Source organism: Colletes gigas, unplaced genomic scaffold (assembly GCF_013123115.1).
Source record: "Colletes gigas isolate AHSC1104 unplaced genomic scaffold, ASM1312311v1 Colletes_gigas_Sc00001, whole genome shotgun sequence".
In the NCBI taxonomy this organism is placed as follows: domain Eukaryota; kingdom Metazoa; phylum Arthropoda; class Insecta; order Hymenoptera; family Colletidae; genus Colletes; species Colletes gigas.
In genome coordinates, this window is record NW_025106630.1 from 8,430,397 (window position 1) to 8,446,299 (window position 15,903).

At 48.0% G+C, this 15,903-nt stretch overlaps 1 protein-coding gene across 3 annotated transcripts in view; it reads left to right on the forward strand.

Moving 5' to 3' along the window:
* LOC122404880 (cell surface glycoprotein 1-like) overlaps positions 1-15,903 on the forward strand; it is a 49,341-nt gene that overhangs the window by 10,002 nt on the left and 23,436 nt on the right. For 2 of the 3 annotated variants that reach the window (XM_043409210.1, XM_043409229.1), the window contains exon 2: positions 13,942-14,276. In XM_043409210.1, coding sequence (XP_043265145.1) covers positions 14,046-14,276 — 231 coding nt within the window. In that variant the 5' untranslated portion in view covers positions 13,942-14,045. Of the gene's footprint in view, positions 1-8,737; positions 9,048-13,941; positions 14,277-15,903 lie in introns of those variants that run through there. The other variant, XM_043409219.1, reaches the window with a different exon arrangement.

Here is a 15,903-nt window from a genome sequence, read left to right on the forward strand (position 1 = left end):
AACAATTAAACGCCAGAAGGTTGTTGTTCGACGGATCAGATTGTTTCGCCGTAAAGTCGTAGCTGGGATGTGTCCTCCGCGTTTGCCTGTGCGACATCGCCCCCAACATGGAGACCTACGCTGGGCCGTGTCTCTCCGGTTCTCTGCACAGGAATAAGCTTCGAGGCATGGGGTTGGTCGGTGTCTGTCGGCTTAGAATATTGCGGGGGTGGGCAGCGGTAAAGAGAACCCCATGAATCATCCGACATACAATCAATACGAGAGCACCACCGACCCTCTCGTAGAAGTGCACCGTCGAAGCGGTTGAAAGCGTAGTTCGCCACGAATCTGCCTGCCAGAGAAGGGTGGACGGCACGACAACGTCCTCGTGCCTGTCGCCCTACAACGAAGAAGGGGGGAACCAGGGATGTTTTTACGTCTACGCGAACACGTCGAATTTCGTGGAACAAACCTATTAACATGGTGTCAGTAGGTGCTTAATATTATCAATTTTCCTCTTAGACGATCGTTAACCACTAGCTGGGTGTCGGTAGTTCCGCGAAATTTTTATTCTATTTGCAGAATGATCTCGATGAAATTGACTCGGAACACACCTTAGTTTTTTTTAGATAAAACGTTTTTAACTACGTTTTTCGCCGGATACGACCGACAGATTTCGAGGCTTTCATAGATAAACGATTTTGTTTGAACGAGATACGTCTTGTATCGTGGTCGAACGGGACGAAGTAGACCGTCGGAATTCAAATAACTTTTACACATGGTTGGAAAGTGTTTTTGAAAAGAATGCAATGATCAAAGCTTCGCGGATCTGTTTCATCGATGTTTCAGAACCGAATGTTCAGTAGTCCGTTGTTACTGTCTGGGAAAAGTGGTCGCTTCTATCTGTTACGCGGTCGCGTACGGGAATGCGGAACGAAGTACAGTACAGAGCTCGTACGGTGGTACTAATTGCCTCGAGAATGGCATATACAATGAATTAAACGGCTTGACAAAACGTACATTCTACGACCATTCAGTCTCACTTACGACCAAGACACAAAGCGTGTCACGTGTTATCCGTTAAACAGCGTGATCGCGAGTGCTTAAGCGCTTCTTCGTTCCTGGCTTTGTCCTCAATAGCAATAACGTTCTCAAGGGTGATCTCCGGAGGAACGACGGATGTTTCGTGACGTAAAGAAATTCGGAGTAGTATCATCGGCGACACAGGTTCTCGAAGATTTTACGGGTCATCCATAGCCCGGTATCACGATACTCGATACGTTAACAATTCGTGAACTCGTGACGGACCAAAGACAGTTTAAAAAACGCCTGTACACATTTGAGTTGCTTCGCTACTACCATCGAGGGTAGTGATAGCTATGTACATCGACCCAGAGCTCACGATCACGTTTCTCGTGTGCAGTCTTCGTGGTCCTGGCGTGGTTTACACCCTATAAATGAAATCAGTACGAGGACCGTTCCGTGGCGCTTAATTAGAACTTAATTGCTTCGGATGACCGGTGATGTAGCGTCTTGCAGGAGCAACGAGAACGGGCCACCTGGTCAGAATAGGCGTACCCTTGGCCTTTTCGGCAATAATGCCACGTCGTGTTGTTGTCGATTCGTTGGATGATCTTTAACCGGAGGTAAATATTTGTTTGCTTAAACGCGAGCGGGCAAACCGGACGGTCGAAATGTTGTTTTTGCTACTAATCTCGGTTCCGTGGATTTTTGGCTGATCCCAGGGCCCAAAGAAAAGCAGTTTCGGACGTTAATTATGCACGCGTGCATTCCATCGTACGGTCGCGCGTGCCTCGCATCCAACTCGCGTAAAGAATTTCCAGGGTATTGCTAACCCTTCGTTTCCCTTCGACTGGTAAAACGTACAATAGTGTCTCTGACAACACATTGATTGAAATCGAATTATCGACGAGTCTTTTGGTCGATATAGTTTTGTACGCGTAGGGAGATATCGATGCTTGGTTTCGAGGCGGCAAAAGTTTCGCGAGAACCGAGCTGACGCGTACACGTATGCATTTGTTGGTCGTAGACCGCTCAGCAACGCGTTGCAGCGTATTCGTGCGGGCGAGCGCATACCTCGAGTACGTGCACTGGTTTTTCGTCGAGCTACGCGTGCACGCACCAACGTCCGCGTGCAAGTGCACGGTCATGAAAATAATTTCGGGCGCCAGTCGTCCAGAGTTCCGACGGATGCGAGGGATTCGTGCGACCGATCAACTTTTATTCGGAAGTGGAGATTTAACCGTATTAAAATGGCAGGTCAACCCGGTCCCGGGGCACTCGGCGCGTATGATTCGTGAGTGCGTGGACCGTGAGCGAGTTTAAGGTCGCCGGAACTGGCGTCGAATAATGTAATATTAGCGGTCGTTGGTGCTTTGAAGTCACGAAGGTCCTCTGCTCAGACTGATCCGTAATTTATGGGCTGATTCGACGGAACGATTCTCCGGGTTGCCGGCGATCGGGATGTGAATAATTATGTCGACGTTGATTTCCTCTTCTGACCGATTCGGTGCGTCTGGTATCACTATCTTTTCTATCGGTTTATCCCGTAAATAAATCGAAATTCCCGCGGGTCAGCACGTTCGACAGGATATCTAGTATCGAGGGGTCGCGATAGACGGGTTCGAGACATCAGATTATGCGCGACAAAGTAACCCAGGTAAATAGCATTACGCTCGGTTTACCGTGGCACGAGTAAATATTTATGCTTCGAATGGCCAATGGAGAGCTTGTATTAAATGCTCGGTGAATTTCTAACGGGCTCGTTAGGCAGTGCACACAAGTACTTACACAGAAGCCAGTGCACACTAATTCGAAAGCTGCGCGTAACGATATTTATCGCATTCCACGGTAACGATCTGCCAGACTTTTAGTAGAGATCGATCGGGTATCATTAAAGGTTTCGTCGAAGAAAGGAACGGGAAAGATTTACAAAAATGATCGAGACCGGGACGATTTATCGATAAGATCTTCCAGCGTCTTCGTCAGATTCATTTAGTTTTAATTCACACATTATATTTTCCGTAAAGAATTTTTTTTCTCGATAGCGCGTAGGAATTCGGGAGTATGTCTCTTGACCAAAAATGATTGCAATTGACCCCTGCAACTGAAAATAATTTTTCCAGAACGATTTGAAATTTTTTAAATTCGTCGAAAAAGTCCACCTATCCTCTGTCAAATTTTCATAAAAACACAACCATGGGTAATGTAGTAATACAATTTATTGATAAAAAATAAAATTTCTACGCTGTATTTGGGTTATGTTAGTAATTTGATTGTAACCGCGGACAATCGATATTTGATACCTCGACGGCGAGAAATCGATGTTCGTCCTCTTTCCGAAAGTCTCGCAAGTCGAGAAACGGTGTTGTATCTTGGTGTTGGCATCGAATCAGAACCGCGACGCGTGGCCTTGCGCTCGATCGCGTTTTCGTCGAATTACGATTCGCGGGATATTCCGTCTGGTCGTTGACCTTGTTGCGCGGCATCGAAATGCGTGGGCGTCCCATTCATCGGCCAGGAAGGGGCCTCTACGTGTCCAAAGTATGTACTTGTACCATTTGGCATCGTGTCATAGATACGCACGCCGTACATCTTCGTTAATTGGTGCCTCGAATAGCACGCGTCTTCGCGACCGACCGACCGTCGCTCGAGATTCACTCGACTCTCGCTGTCGACGCGTTTTAATTGCTCCGTTTCGTGCTCCGTTGCGCTCGCCGGTCGAGAGATCGAACGGATCGAATCCGTTCGTACAATAATTCGGTTTACAGCCAAGCTTGGATATTTTTAACCTCGGTGAAATTCAATTCTCGATATTTCCGGCCCCGGTGCTCCATTCTGGCGGTTCGTTGCCACCGTGTATCGCGATTTATAGTCTCCTCTCTGACAAAGCCGACGATCGAATTTTCAAGTATGCCGGCGCGCGCAACATTCTTAGAGTAACGTTCGCACAAACGTTGTCGTAGTCGACGACTAAGGTGGAGCTTCCGTTTCCGGCAATGGACGTGCCGTATACGAGAATCGACGCTATTACACGCTATATTCGTCACAGCTATCCGGAGTCGTTCCTTTCCCGTAGACGGTGTATTCCTTCGTTCGTCGATTACGTTCCATCGATCCGAGACTTTCTTCAAACTATCGGATGGGAATCGTCCATAGCTTCCAAACAAAATTACAGATACGTTTTTTCTTCTTAGTAGCACACCTTGCTGATTCGGAGTATTACAAAGCGTAACGAGTTGCAATGAAAACAAAAGAGAATAAGAGTAGGTGTAGCGAAACGTACACTCTGAATGCGCTGGTTACGACTCCCGGAAGTTACACCTGCGATTCCTGCAAGTAAATTTTGGGACTCGGAATTGATATTTAAAATGATTGTTCTCATACTGTGTGACTCGAGCTTCTGATCGGTCCGTAAGAGAAAATAATCGTATTAACTACTTGTTTCCTGTTTAATTTATTTTTTTTTACTTTTACAAAGAGAAGGTAAATTGGAATACCGCTATTTGAAATTGCCTGCACCGTAACAATCGTTACGTGGTAAGCATCGCTGATTTGTGCCATCTTTAAATTAAACCGAAGGAAAGGAAGTACGATCATCGAATATACGCTTTGAGAGGATTCCTTCTGCTACGGCGAGCAGGCTATACACGTACTCGTAATTAGCAGCGCGGTAGGTTTGTTTCGGTTGGGTGTTATCGTTGCGTATCGTGGAAATTGGTGCTCCGTTCGCCATATGCTCGTCGGTACCGTTCTCGAGGCTCCTTAGAGAGCCGGTTTTCATTTCCTGTCGCCCGCGAAAGAACGGCTAACCTCGCGTCGATAGAGACTCTCCCCTTCCGCCTCTTTTTGCATACTTTCGATGCCCGCGCGCGCGTTCTTTTCCTCTCCGTCGTCGTTGTTTGCAAACCGAACGCGACGACGGAGGAGGTCCCCGTGCATCCTTGCGCAAAGTCTCGCGTTCCCTGCGATTAAACGCGTGTCTCGCTGTTCGACACGTTTGCGATCGATAGCACGTAGCGCGTATTGCGTTTCTCTCTTCTCGAAAGTTAGAAGCTGCTGCGTGGACGCCGTACCGTCTCATCGCGAACTGCGTTGAGAAAAAACCGTGTTCGGTCGCGGAGACGATAATCGTTGGTCGTTCTGCTCTACTATACGATCAACGCGAAACGTTAACGCCGTCTCGGCCGAGTTACGTTCCCGTAACTTTCAGAGCGGAAACGTTGCGGTAATAATGTCGATTAAAAATGCAGTGAAATGAAAAGGTACCGGACGATAGAGGATTCGTCCGCGTTTGTTCAGCGCGCGGAATTTTACCGGACAAAGAAATCTTGTGGACGGTCCGCTGTTCACGGGAATCTGTACGTTGATAACGATATCGCTTTGGAAACAGCGACTCCGTCGTTCCTCCGTACCTAATTGGGTTAATGCGTTTTGCAGCGAGTTGGTCTCTTCTTGGACACGACGTCGAAGGAATGTCGATTATCGTTGTCGAGTCGCGACAGCGTCGTATTCTTTGTTCGTATCGACGCGAACGGAGGCACGCAGGAAAGAAAAGAAGGGAACGTAATTCGCGCGATCGAAGATAATTGACATTAAGTAGAGCAGAGCGCCTGCAACGCGACTGTTTTCTTTGACGTTTCTCTCGCACGATCGAATTTATTATTCGAGGTTGTTGAGCTCCTCCCGGCGATGGTCGCTCGATTAACGAAAAAACATACAGAACGATCGATAGTGGAAGGCAGGTTTCAATTATTCAGCCGCGGAGGCTCGTGCACGCTGGTTCCGCGTTGTAATAGGAGGCTGCGTATCCGGCGAACCGCTCTCGCGCCCTCCTAAAATCGATTTCCATTAATTTGGGGAAAGCTATTATATTCAGCGAGTTTGTCGCGCTATTATATCATTCGGCAGCGGTTTCAGCGCGATATTCCGTTGTCCATCGCGCCGATCGGAATCGTCTATTAACAGTAACTCGTAGCGGCGGGAACAACGGTTCAAGTTTACTCGCGAGCAATTCGTAGTATTTTATGTCTACGACGTTGCAAACGAGTCCAGGAATTTATACTTTTTCCCCATTCTTCCTTCGTCCGTCGATTTTACGATTACGATCGATTCGATTAATTTCAGCCGTGCGTAGAGGTGTTCTTGATAGAAGGTCGAGGTCGTGTTGCCCGGAAACCTTAATAATCGGCTCCTCCTTTGCGAAAAGCCTTTATCCGGGCATTGTTTCCCGCACCTAAAACCGTTCTCGGTACGAAACGCAACGAGTCTACTTACCAAGAAACCGATCTCTGCTCTTCCTCTTCGAATCGTCTATCGATAACCGATTTCCGGCGCGAGAATCGCGCGTATCGTCATCGATTGTCGGTAATCGAGACTCGATACAAGCTCGCACATTCCACGCGGATTACCGTTTCTTCGGCGCGTTGGTGGTTTCGAGTAGCCGCTACGAAACAGAAATCGATAAATTGCAACGGAATATGTATATTCTACGTATTAAATTTCAGTCGGTCTTTTATAGAAAATTTGATACTTTGTAACAATTATTCGGGGAAAAGGTTCTCGCGCCTGGACCTATATTTAAACAGTTTCGAAAGCCCCGCCGAAAAAATTGAAATCACAATAAAATTGATATTAACGTACGCGAGAATTTAATGGCTGTGGTATGCGCACGGTCGGCGGTGGTGGTAGTTCGGAAATCGATACAACGTATCACCGGACGGGAACGGCAGGATTTTGTTTTGCCGTCGTTGAAAAGCAGCGCGATGCATCGAAGTCTCTGGCGAACGATAGGACGTCGAGGGAGAGAGTTGAACGTTTGTTGTCGGTGGTTAGGCCGAAATTCCGAAATTCCAGACGCGCCGAACTGTTATTTAACACGGCGCGTTCCCGTCGTCGGTGCCGAACGTTCTTCAGCGTGCCGGTTTTCGCATTAGTCACCGCCGCGAAAGGCGAAAGGCGAAAGGCGACTCTCGTGGAGCAGAGTAGCGGAGGCAGGCAGCCAGGCAGCAGCCAGGAATACGCGTATCGCATTTTGTTTCGGTCGAACGACCACCGTCGTAGTTGCCTAAACAACGTACGATTTCCAGGTAGAAGAACGCGCCACGATCGGTTCGAGATTACGGGCTACAGCCAGCGGACATTCTCGTGAACGAATCGTTGGGCGAAATACCCGATACCGTGGACCACGTTATTGTAAAGAAACAGCCTGGCATCCGGCCTGATCTTAACACGTTCACGACAAAAAACACCGATACGACTCGACTGATATAACGTAACGCGAACGCGGACCGAACGGTGACGCGAATCTACGATTCCTGCCCGATTAACTTTCGCGCAATCGATTTCCACCCACTCGTTGAATTCTGTCGAAACGCACGTATTACGGTAGGTCGTTAACCGTGTATGTACCTAGATTTACCCCTCGAATTTGCCAACGGGCAAACTGACCACTGCTATATACAGGGTGGCGTCTAGTTCCATCTTGTTTTCGAGTTACGATTCAACTATTTAAAAACAAAACTCGACGTTGGAGCTTGTATTCTACAATTAGTATTTCTGGTACGAGGTATACAAATATGTAGTAAAATTTATATTGTCTGTTAGCCGATCGATCAAGATGGATCGAACGTTCCTATGAACGCGTAGGAAATCGCAGTGTCTTGATCGTAGTTTACGCAGAAGCTTATGAAATCGAGTTTCGTCGATCTTCTCGGGGCAAATAGCCCCACTGTGCGGCGTTGTCCGTGTTCCGAGTCACGGAGTCCGTGTTCGTGACAGGACCCCGCCCTGAAGTCGAAGCCCCCATACTCCGACGTTCTTGGCGAGCTCGAGTCAGGGCTACCACCATCCGAACGAAATCCCGGGGTGCCGGGCTCGGTCGGTACGTTCCTGTCTGGCTCCCGTCTATCCCGGAGCTCATTCTTTCTCCGGCCGTCGAGTAGTGCAGAACGCCTCGTAGTGGTAAAACGTAAAGCCGCGCTCGGTTGCTCGGTGGAACGCGGACGCCGCACGGATACGTAGAAAACGCGAAACCCGCGTTCACGCGGAGTAAAGCGTTTTGCGCGAGGATACAGGAGAGAGAGTAACGACGACGTTGTGATCTTGGAACGATATTTTTCTTCGTCAGTTTGTGCGCGCGATACTTGACTTTCTCGGGGCATAGAGGGAGGCGAACACGGACACGGACACGGCCGAAACTCCATAACGGCGGGAACAAAGGAACAGCCTCCTCGGGAGTCTTGGTAACGCGAAACGATCGATCGTTTTGCATCAGCGTTGCCCGGGTGTTCGCGATAATCGCATCCCGCGTCTGGAAATCGACCATCGCACACACGCTTCTCTCCGCGAGGGTGAGTTTCACGCGTATCGCGATCCGTCCGTCGTGGCACCGGCTGATCATTTTCGATCGCGACGGAGATGAAACGCGGGTACCTGTTGGTGATTTAGAAGTCGAGAAACACCGTACACGCACCAGAGTCACGGAGGAAAAATTGAGGGAGGGACAGAGGTAAAAGAGCGAGAACCAGGGGCAAACGCAGGGAAAAGGAAAGGACAGAGGGGAGAGAAGAAGAGTGAACGCGCGCGAGTGGAGCGTGCGAGCGAGCAATACGTTGGTGACAGAAAGACGGTCGGACGGACAGACGGACGCCGCTTCCCCTCCGCTTCTCTCTCTTCAGTCGGTCGCGCGTTACCGAGCCAAGTGGATGAGTTCGCGATCGTGCTCCCGCTAAAAAAAACTCTGTCGTCTTTGCTCGATATTCCGCGTTCGGTGTTTTCCTCTTGCTTTATATCGCGGCAAGTAATCCTCGTGTGCCTGCCAGCGGCTTCACCTCTCGTTACTCTCGTCTCTGTCTAGACGCCACGCACCGTGGTACGCGCCCGCCGCTGCCACCACCGTCGCCGCCGCCACCGCCGCCGCTGCGCCTCCTCCTCTTTCTCTCGGAATAATATTATTCAGTGTGTTTCTTGTGGCGAGTTACGCTCTTCTCTACGAGGGAAAATTTCTCTCGGCAACGGCAATCAGGACCACCCTCTCTACCATCCAGGTGAGTAACAACCACCCCCCGAATGCCGGTCGTTCGCTCTTTTCCGTTTGTTTCGCGCGTGCCCCGCAGGGTGCACACCTTGATGGTCTCCGCGTGGTCTTCGATCCACGACACGCCACGTTTCGCGTCGCCTTTCGTCATCGCGACGCCGGTCATTGTCTCGATATTTCGAGGGCCGATTCGCCGGCGAAAGGTCGCGCGTTTACGCGTCATTTTCGGTCGGTTTCTGTCAAGACCACGAGTGACGAACGGTAACGCGTCGAGCGGGATTTCGTGCACGTACCCCCGCGCCATTTTGAAGGTGGGCACCACCGTCGATCGATATAGCAGCCGCCGTTGCGAGACTCGGCTTTCAATTTTATTCGTTCGTTTTCTTGTTTCGTTGGTTCGTTCGGCGCTCGAGCGATTCCGTCCATCGCTGCGTCGTTCCGTTGGCCAACGGTCATGGAAGGCCCCCACGGTCCTGATCGAAGGATCGTTGGGAGTTCCAGCCAGTTACGCCATCTTGATTCCATCTCCCACCAGTTCGTCGATATTAACCCCCGAACGATCGTACGTACGTGCGATTTCAAGACCCAACCGGTGACCTTTCCCTTCAGTCTCGATTGATCGAAATCTCGCGACCGTGCACGCACGTTATATTCCATTTATTCCACGGCTGTTCGACTTCGCCAGGGTCGGCGGGGCTAACGTAACCATGAGAGATGGAATTTTTTCGAAATTGTCCGACCGGACACCGTGAAAAAATTGACAACGAAACTGCTTTGTCCGCTCGCAGATTTAGTGGCGTTCGCTTGTTGCCATGGCGAAAGAGAAGCGAAGAGAGGGATAGAAAGGAGATACGTTCTTACCAACCCGGGTGCCTTAAACAGAGGCGACGTGTCTGCTTGCCTGCTGCTGCTTGCTTGCTTGTTCGCTTGCTTGCTTGCTTGCTTGCTTGCCCACAGTTTCTCTTTCTCTCTCTCCTTTGTGCCGATTTTGCATAGCAGGCCTCTACCTGCCGTGCATTTAAAACGCAGTCAAGGCTTCCACGGAAGCGATTGTTGTCGCTCGGGGAATGGCAACCGGTGGAGAAAGGCCGAGAAAATGCTGGCCTGGCTAGCTGGCTAACAGGCAGGCCATTCTCTGTATGCGCCTTGGCTCGATCTCGTTCTTCGCGCTCGGAGCCTCGTCTTACGATTTTCACTAAACTTTTCCTTTTCTTGGATCATCCCGCGGGGCAACGAAACTTGCAGGAATTTCGTTCCACGTGTCTCCGTAGTCGTCTTGTAACACCTGGAACGTGCATCCTAGATATTATCGATTTATCAGAGTTCGATTGCTGGCACGTTGGTCGATGATCGCGGTCTCGTTCGCTTTGTCGTCGTTTCGCGATTTGCCACGCACCGGGCACTGGCCACCGCCGCTCCTAACCCTCCCTCGCTCCGCGCCAATGGCTTTTTCCCTCCTTACCGCAATATCGGCAGCAACCAGTTTCAGCAACGGCGAGTCCACGCCATCCACGCGATAACGGGTCGTTAACTTGCCCACATCTGCCTTTCTCTCGTTTACACGAACGAAGAAAAGAGCTGTTGCTCGGGCAGGCGTGTACGCCCGTAGTCGCGGAGCGCTTTTGAAACGCCTCGCGGTTCGACCGGTTTTTCGCGAGAACGCTTGTGCGTTTCACGACTCCTCGATACTTTTCTTTCTATCGTTCGATTACATTAAAAACACACATCGATTCTCCACTTGACTTACAGTCGCTTTTTATTTAACAAATAATACAGAAAAGTTCGCTAGCACGTGTTCCCACCCTACCTACGTCCCTTCGAACGCCATAATAATGGTACGTAAGGAGAGGAATAGCCATCGCAACGATCGTACTTCGATCAGTTATCTTCTTCTATCGCTCTTGTGCAAGTTTGCTCTTGTTATCCAACACCATTCTCGTATACCATACCTTATCTCCGCGTATTTGCTCGTGTCTTTAGACCCGGCTTCCAGGGATTGTTCGCTCTTTGTGCGGGCAACTTCCATTCCCGGCTGTGTTTACGCGAACAAGAATAGTCAGCAAAAATAGATCGGTCTCTCGGTACTTGGGATACGCGTATATTTTTAAGTCCGCGTCCGAGCAGCGGGCCTACCCTATTCTCCGGTGGCGTGGCTCCTCTCCCCGACCTTTACACCCTCTCGCGCGGCCAGGGTGAACTTTCCTATCTGCCCTTGCGACGTCGATGCTTTTCATCGATACGCACACCGCGTGCTGCACACGCACGTGTGCCCGACCGGACCAGCGGATTCGTTCACGCATGCGGGACACGCGGCTGAATACGGGGTTCGACGATGCGTAGCCACATTCTCTCCCGGCACGCTCATAATTCTCAATTTCGAGAACAGTGGGCCGAGCAGATGTCCTTTTTCGGGGACGAAACGTTGGCCTAGGTTCTTTCCCTCGCTTCCTCGTTTTAAATACTGGCCGCCTGTGAAAATAACGATGACAATCTGTTCCCTGAACATCGTCACGCTAAACATTGTTGCAACTGGAAGTGAAATTTTTGACAGATAACGGAGCAATTAGGCGAACACGGGAGCTCTCTGTTCGGCATAACTCGGTCGGTTGCCCGTGCGTGAACGATTCGTCGAGGAAAGACAAAAGTGATTAACTGGATTTCGAAGAATTTTCTGATTCACTCGTTGTATGGATCGACACTGCGTTCCATTCCTATCGCTTCACGAGAATTCGGTATTTTTAACGATTTTCCGTAATCTTTTACATTTGCTAATTTTGTTTTAAAAAGTGCTAGGGATCTGTTGTCGAAAATTGAGTAGTTTCCAAGTTCTGATTATTCTCATGGAAGCGAGAGGCACGCTGTGCGTGGTGGCGAGCGATCTTGGCGTGGCATCGTCGTTAAAGCCTTTAATGTTCTTCGACGCCAATGACCTCTGAATGTGCTTATTAATCTATTGAGCGGATCTGTAGGAAGAAATCTTGTTGCACGTTTCATTTGTACGCTCGTTCGCCTCGCAGTGAATAGATAATTAGCTCGGGCATAAGTCTGCGGATCTGCGAAACTGAAATCGTAATTTGTATCTTTCGCGCGTTGCAATTTTTCCTCATTTTTATCGCGAACCACACGAGCAAATACCGGAGTAAATAGAGTCATAAGCCGATCGGATGATACACGTTCGCGCGGAATTTGATCTCGTAATACGTATCGATGGTAAATCGTTCAGAAGTAACCGTCCAAGTCGATTTTACGGACGTAAGCAGTGTACGCGATAGTCGAGATCTCGAGTTATCGGTAGCCAGATCGCACCGTGACTCAGAGGAATGACACGATTCCGTTCGCTGTTTGCCTTGTTTTCAGAAAATTGTTATGCACGGAGTCGTTGAACCGGTGTCCGGGATCGTGAATCGGTGAAACAAGTGGTTCGAACGGTGGCCGACTTCCTTTCGTGCTCCTTTATCCTTTCGGTAGCGTTGTGTTTTGCACCAATGGCGCAATGCAACAGAAAGCTAGTTTTTCCCCGGGAACATTAGTTTCGAATCGAAGTACCGTGCTACTTGATTCTGTTCGTTCCCTTTTCCTCGTGCCACGTAATATTTATTCAACGGTACTTGGAACGGTTCTTGGATTCGCTAATTTTCTAGCAACTTCTGCCTCAGTGTCTGTCAGAAACAACTATACGGGATGTAACTATTCCAATACCGTACAATTTGTTTGCATATATATTTACCACGTTTTCTTAAGAATTCATCCTGTCAACGTGTAGCAGTGAACGTGTGAAATACACGGACTGGACACGAGTACGCCATCGTCTTGCCTCGTATCTCGTTCGACTTTGCTACGCCGTGCCAGTTTTTAGCAGTCCTTGCTCGAACAACGGAACGTTTCCTCTTTTCCCGTGAAAGAAGCTTCGGACACACGACCTCGAAACCGTTATCCAGAGTCCACAACCTTTTAACGACTCGCAGTCCATTTTCTATGGCGATAATTAGAGAGATCGAGCCTATGAAAGGATCCTTTTGTTTCTTGCATTTTTATCTCCTTCGCCTTTGGACGTTGATTTTTCTTCGAACAGCGTGAACCAAAAGTATCGACGATTTCCATTCGTACCATTCGGAAAAAATTAATACAAGTTCTTCCACAACAACAAGGTTTAACAGTAACAGTTTTAAAACGATTGGAAATATAAAAATATGCAATTGTCTACAAAAAAGTATTAAGATACTTATACCCTAAACCTAATTGTTGAAGGATTGTAATACTTATAAATTGTTTTTAAATTGCCTCTACTTTGATCACACATGTCCTTAGGCATATTCAAGAAACGTGTATATGCGAGCGACGTGACAATCAGAGTGTTATCATTTTTCTTGATTACAATGCTATCGTTATAATTGGAAGACTAAAAAAAGCCTGAAACGCAATTTCATCGTGCGTGACTTATGTCGTATTTTGGATCGTTGAATCACCTCTTAAAATATCAGTAGATAAACACCTCGTATAAGAATGGTTGGGGACCTGTCCTTTGCGTACATTGATCAGCAAACAGCGATAAGTTTCTCCAGCCGTTCGACGCGATATCGTTAATGTATGTGCTACGAGTTGCATTAAAAATCCGTGATCAAATCTTTGGCAAATGGAAAGTATAGAAATGATCGACATTCATTTATTGAAGGGGACGGAAATAACACGATTGTCGATAAAATTTTTTAGTTCTATGATAAGATTTTGTAAGATTCTATATTACGTGGCCCTATGTATTCGGTATTATTCAGCGGAAAGAGAGAAACCGAAGGCCCATGAAAGAATGTTTCTATTTTCCATTACGTCGATCCATGCATACCGATTCGTATGACGGAATGCAAGCAAGTAGCTGGTATTTACTCGGTTTCGCTGGTTGATTGCAGGTCAGTGTTTCGTTGGACGCGCAACGCCCGATCTCAGCATCTGGAAAGCGCGAGAACGGGAGGCAGGTGAGTCAGAGGAAGGATAGATAGGTAAACGGAGCAAGATGGGTGCGAAACAAAGTAGAAGATCCGTGGACATAACGACCACTCCTAAGAAGGAGGGGATACCGACCGACGGAGGTGTCGTTCTCGGTGATGCAGCTGCACCTGGCGATGGTAAATTGGAAAGGATCGAGGAGACGGACACGAAGCCCACCACCAACGGCATAGCGCCGCACACGGACACGATCGAGGATAAAGACAAGGACAAAGACGATGTTACGGAAAAGGAAAAGGTAACGCCCTCGATCGAGGGAAATTCGATCTTTTTTTTTCTACTATTCCCTACATATTTCCTCGTCTCGATACTTTCAACGACCAGCAAATTTTAGGCATAAGAGTACCTTAATACTTGTTTTTACTGAAATTAAAAAACTCCATCGAACAGAGTATAGGAACATAGTTGCAGTACAAGCTTCAATCTTTAAAATTACTCCAGAAAGATTACTTTATTTTTCACGTATCCGACGCAATATTTTTTAATTATTTGTATCGGGAAATTCGATCTTTTTTTTTTCTACTATTCCCTACATATTTCCTCGTCTCGATACTTTCAACGACCAGCAAATTTTAGGCATAAGAGTACCTTAATACTTGTTTTTACTGAAATTAAAAAACTCCATCGAACAGAGTATAGGAATATAGTTGCAGTACAAGCCTCAATCTTTAAAATTACTCCAGAAAGATTAGTTTATTTTTCACGTATCCGACGCAATATTTTTTAATTATTTGTATCAGTATCGAGAGAGACACCTCTCGAGTGCAAGTTGATGTCGTTCGATGATTTCCAAGGAACACCTCGGCATTGTCGGTTCTTCGTATCCTAAGTCGCTCTAATAACATCGTAAACGATGATTCACGCGTATGCGCGACGGTTTTTTCAACGACTTCCTCGGCACGCTGAAAGTTATCGTTCCGCGAAACACGTCAATGAATCAGCTTTCTCGATCGCGGCGAATGTAGTCACCTTTTTAAAGGAATTATTATTATTATTGTTCGAGACATCGCGTTGCACGAGCGACGATCGAAAGACATCGCGTGTACACGCGTTAACTTGTACTATTCTGAGATCGACCTAGAAGATATGCTAGGTGTGCGACACGCACGAGACGCTCTCGCTGGTAGAAAAATTGAAATAGTTTTGCCGAACGGAACCTCGAAAGGATAGAGAATTGTACCATTGCAGTTAGAAATCTTCGAATCGCGTAGAAACTATCTAATTATCGTCTAATTACAAATATAATCAGATTAGATTTCGACCAACCAAGGCATATTTGTTTCGCGAGATCAATCTGGACGAAACGGAATTTAACGTCCGTGAATTTTACGCGACGCGAGAACGAAAGCGTTGCTCGCTTCGAAACGTTTGATATCGCGCGAACGTAACGCGCGTATCAATTTCTCAATCTCGCTTTCACGCACCAGCTACGGAAACCACGTTACCGTAATCCTCGCGAGAACGTACCCCGATGGCTAAACGTAACCAACAAATTATTCTTTCTATAAACCTTTCGAATCTTTAACTCTTGTTCGGGTCAATTACAACGCGCGGTATTAAACTAATCGTGTTTCGCCGCATAAGCGTTCTCACGCTGACGCATTCCATCTGCTTTTCTAGGCGAATGAACCTCTCGTCTTGTCAGACGGAATTTCCACGATCCAAATGTCTGCATTTATTTCGGTTTGGGCATAATTCGCAGGAGGGGCGAGCGATATTAGACGCCAGCGTGTACCTACGTCCGTCAGCATCGGGTGGCGATCTTGCAAAATCTTAAGGCAGGTGCGCGCGACCACTTCGAGAGCCCTCCCTCCCGCCTAGCAGTTCGCATCGAACACCTGCCCTTGATACTTCGTCGCGGCGAA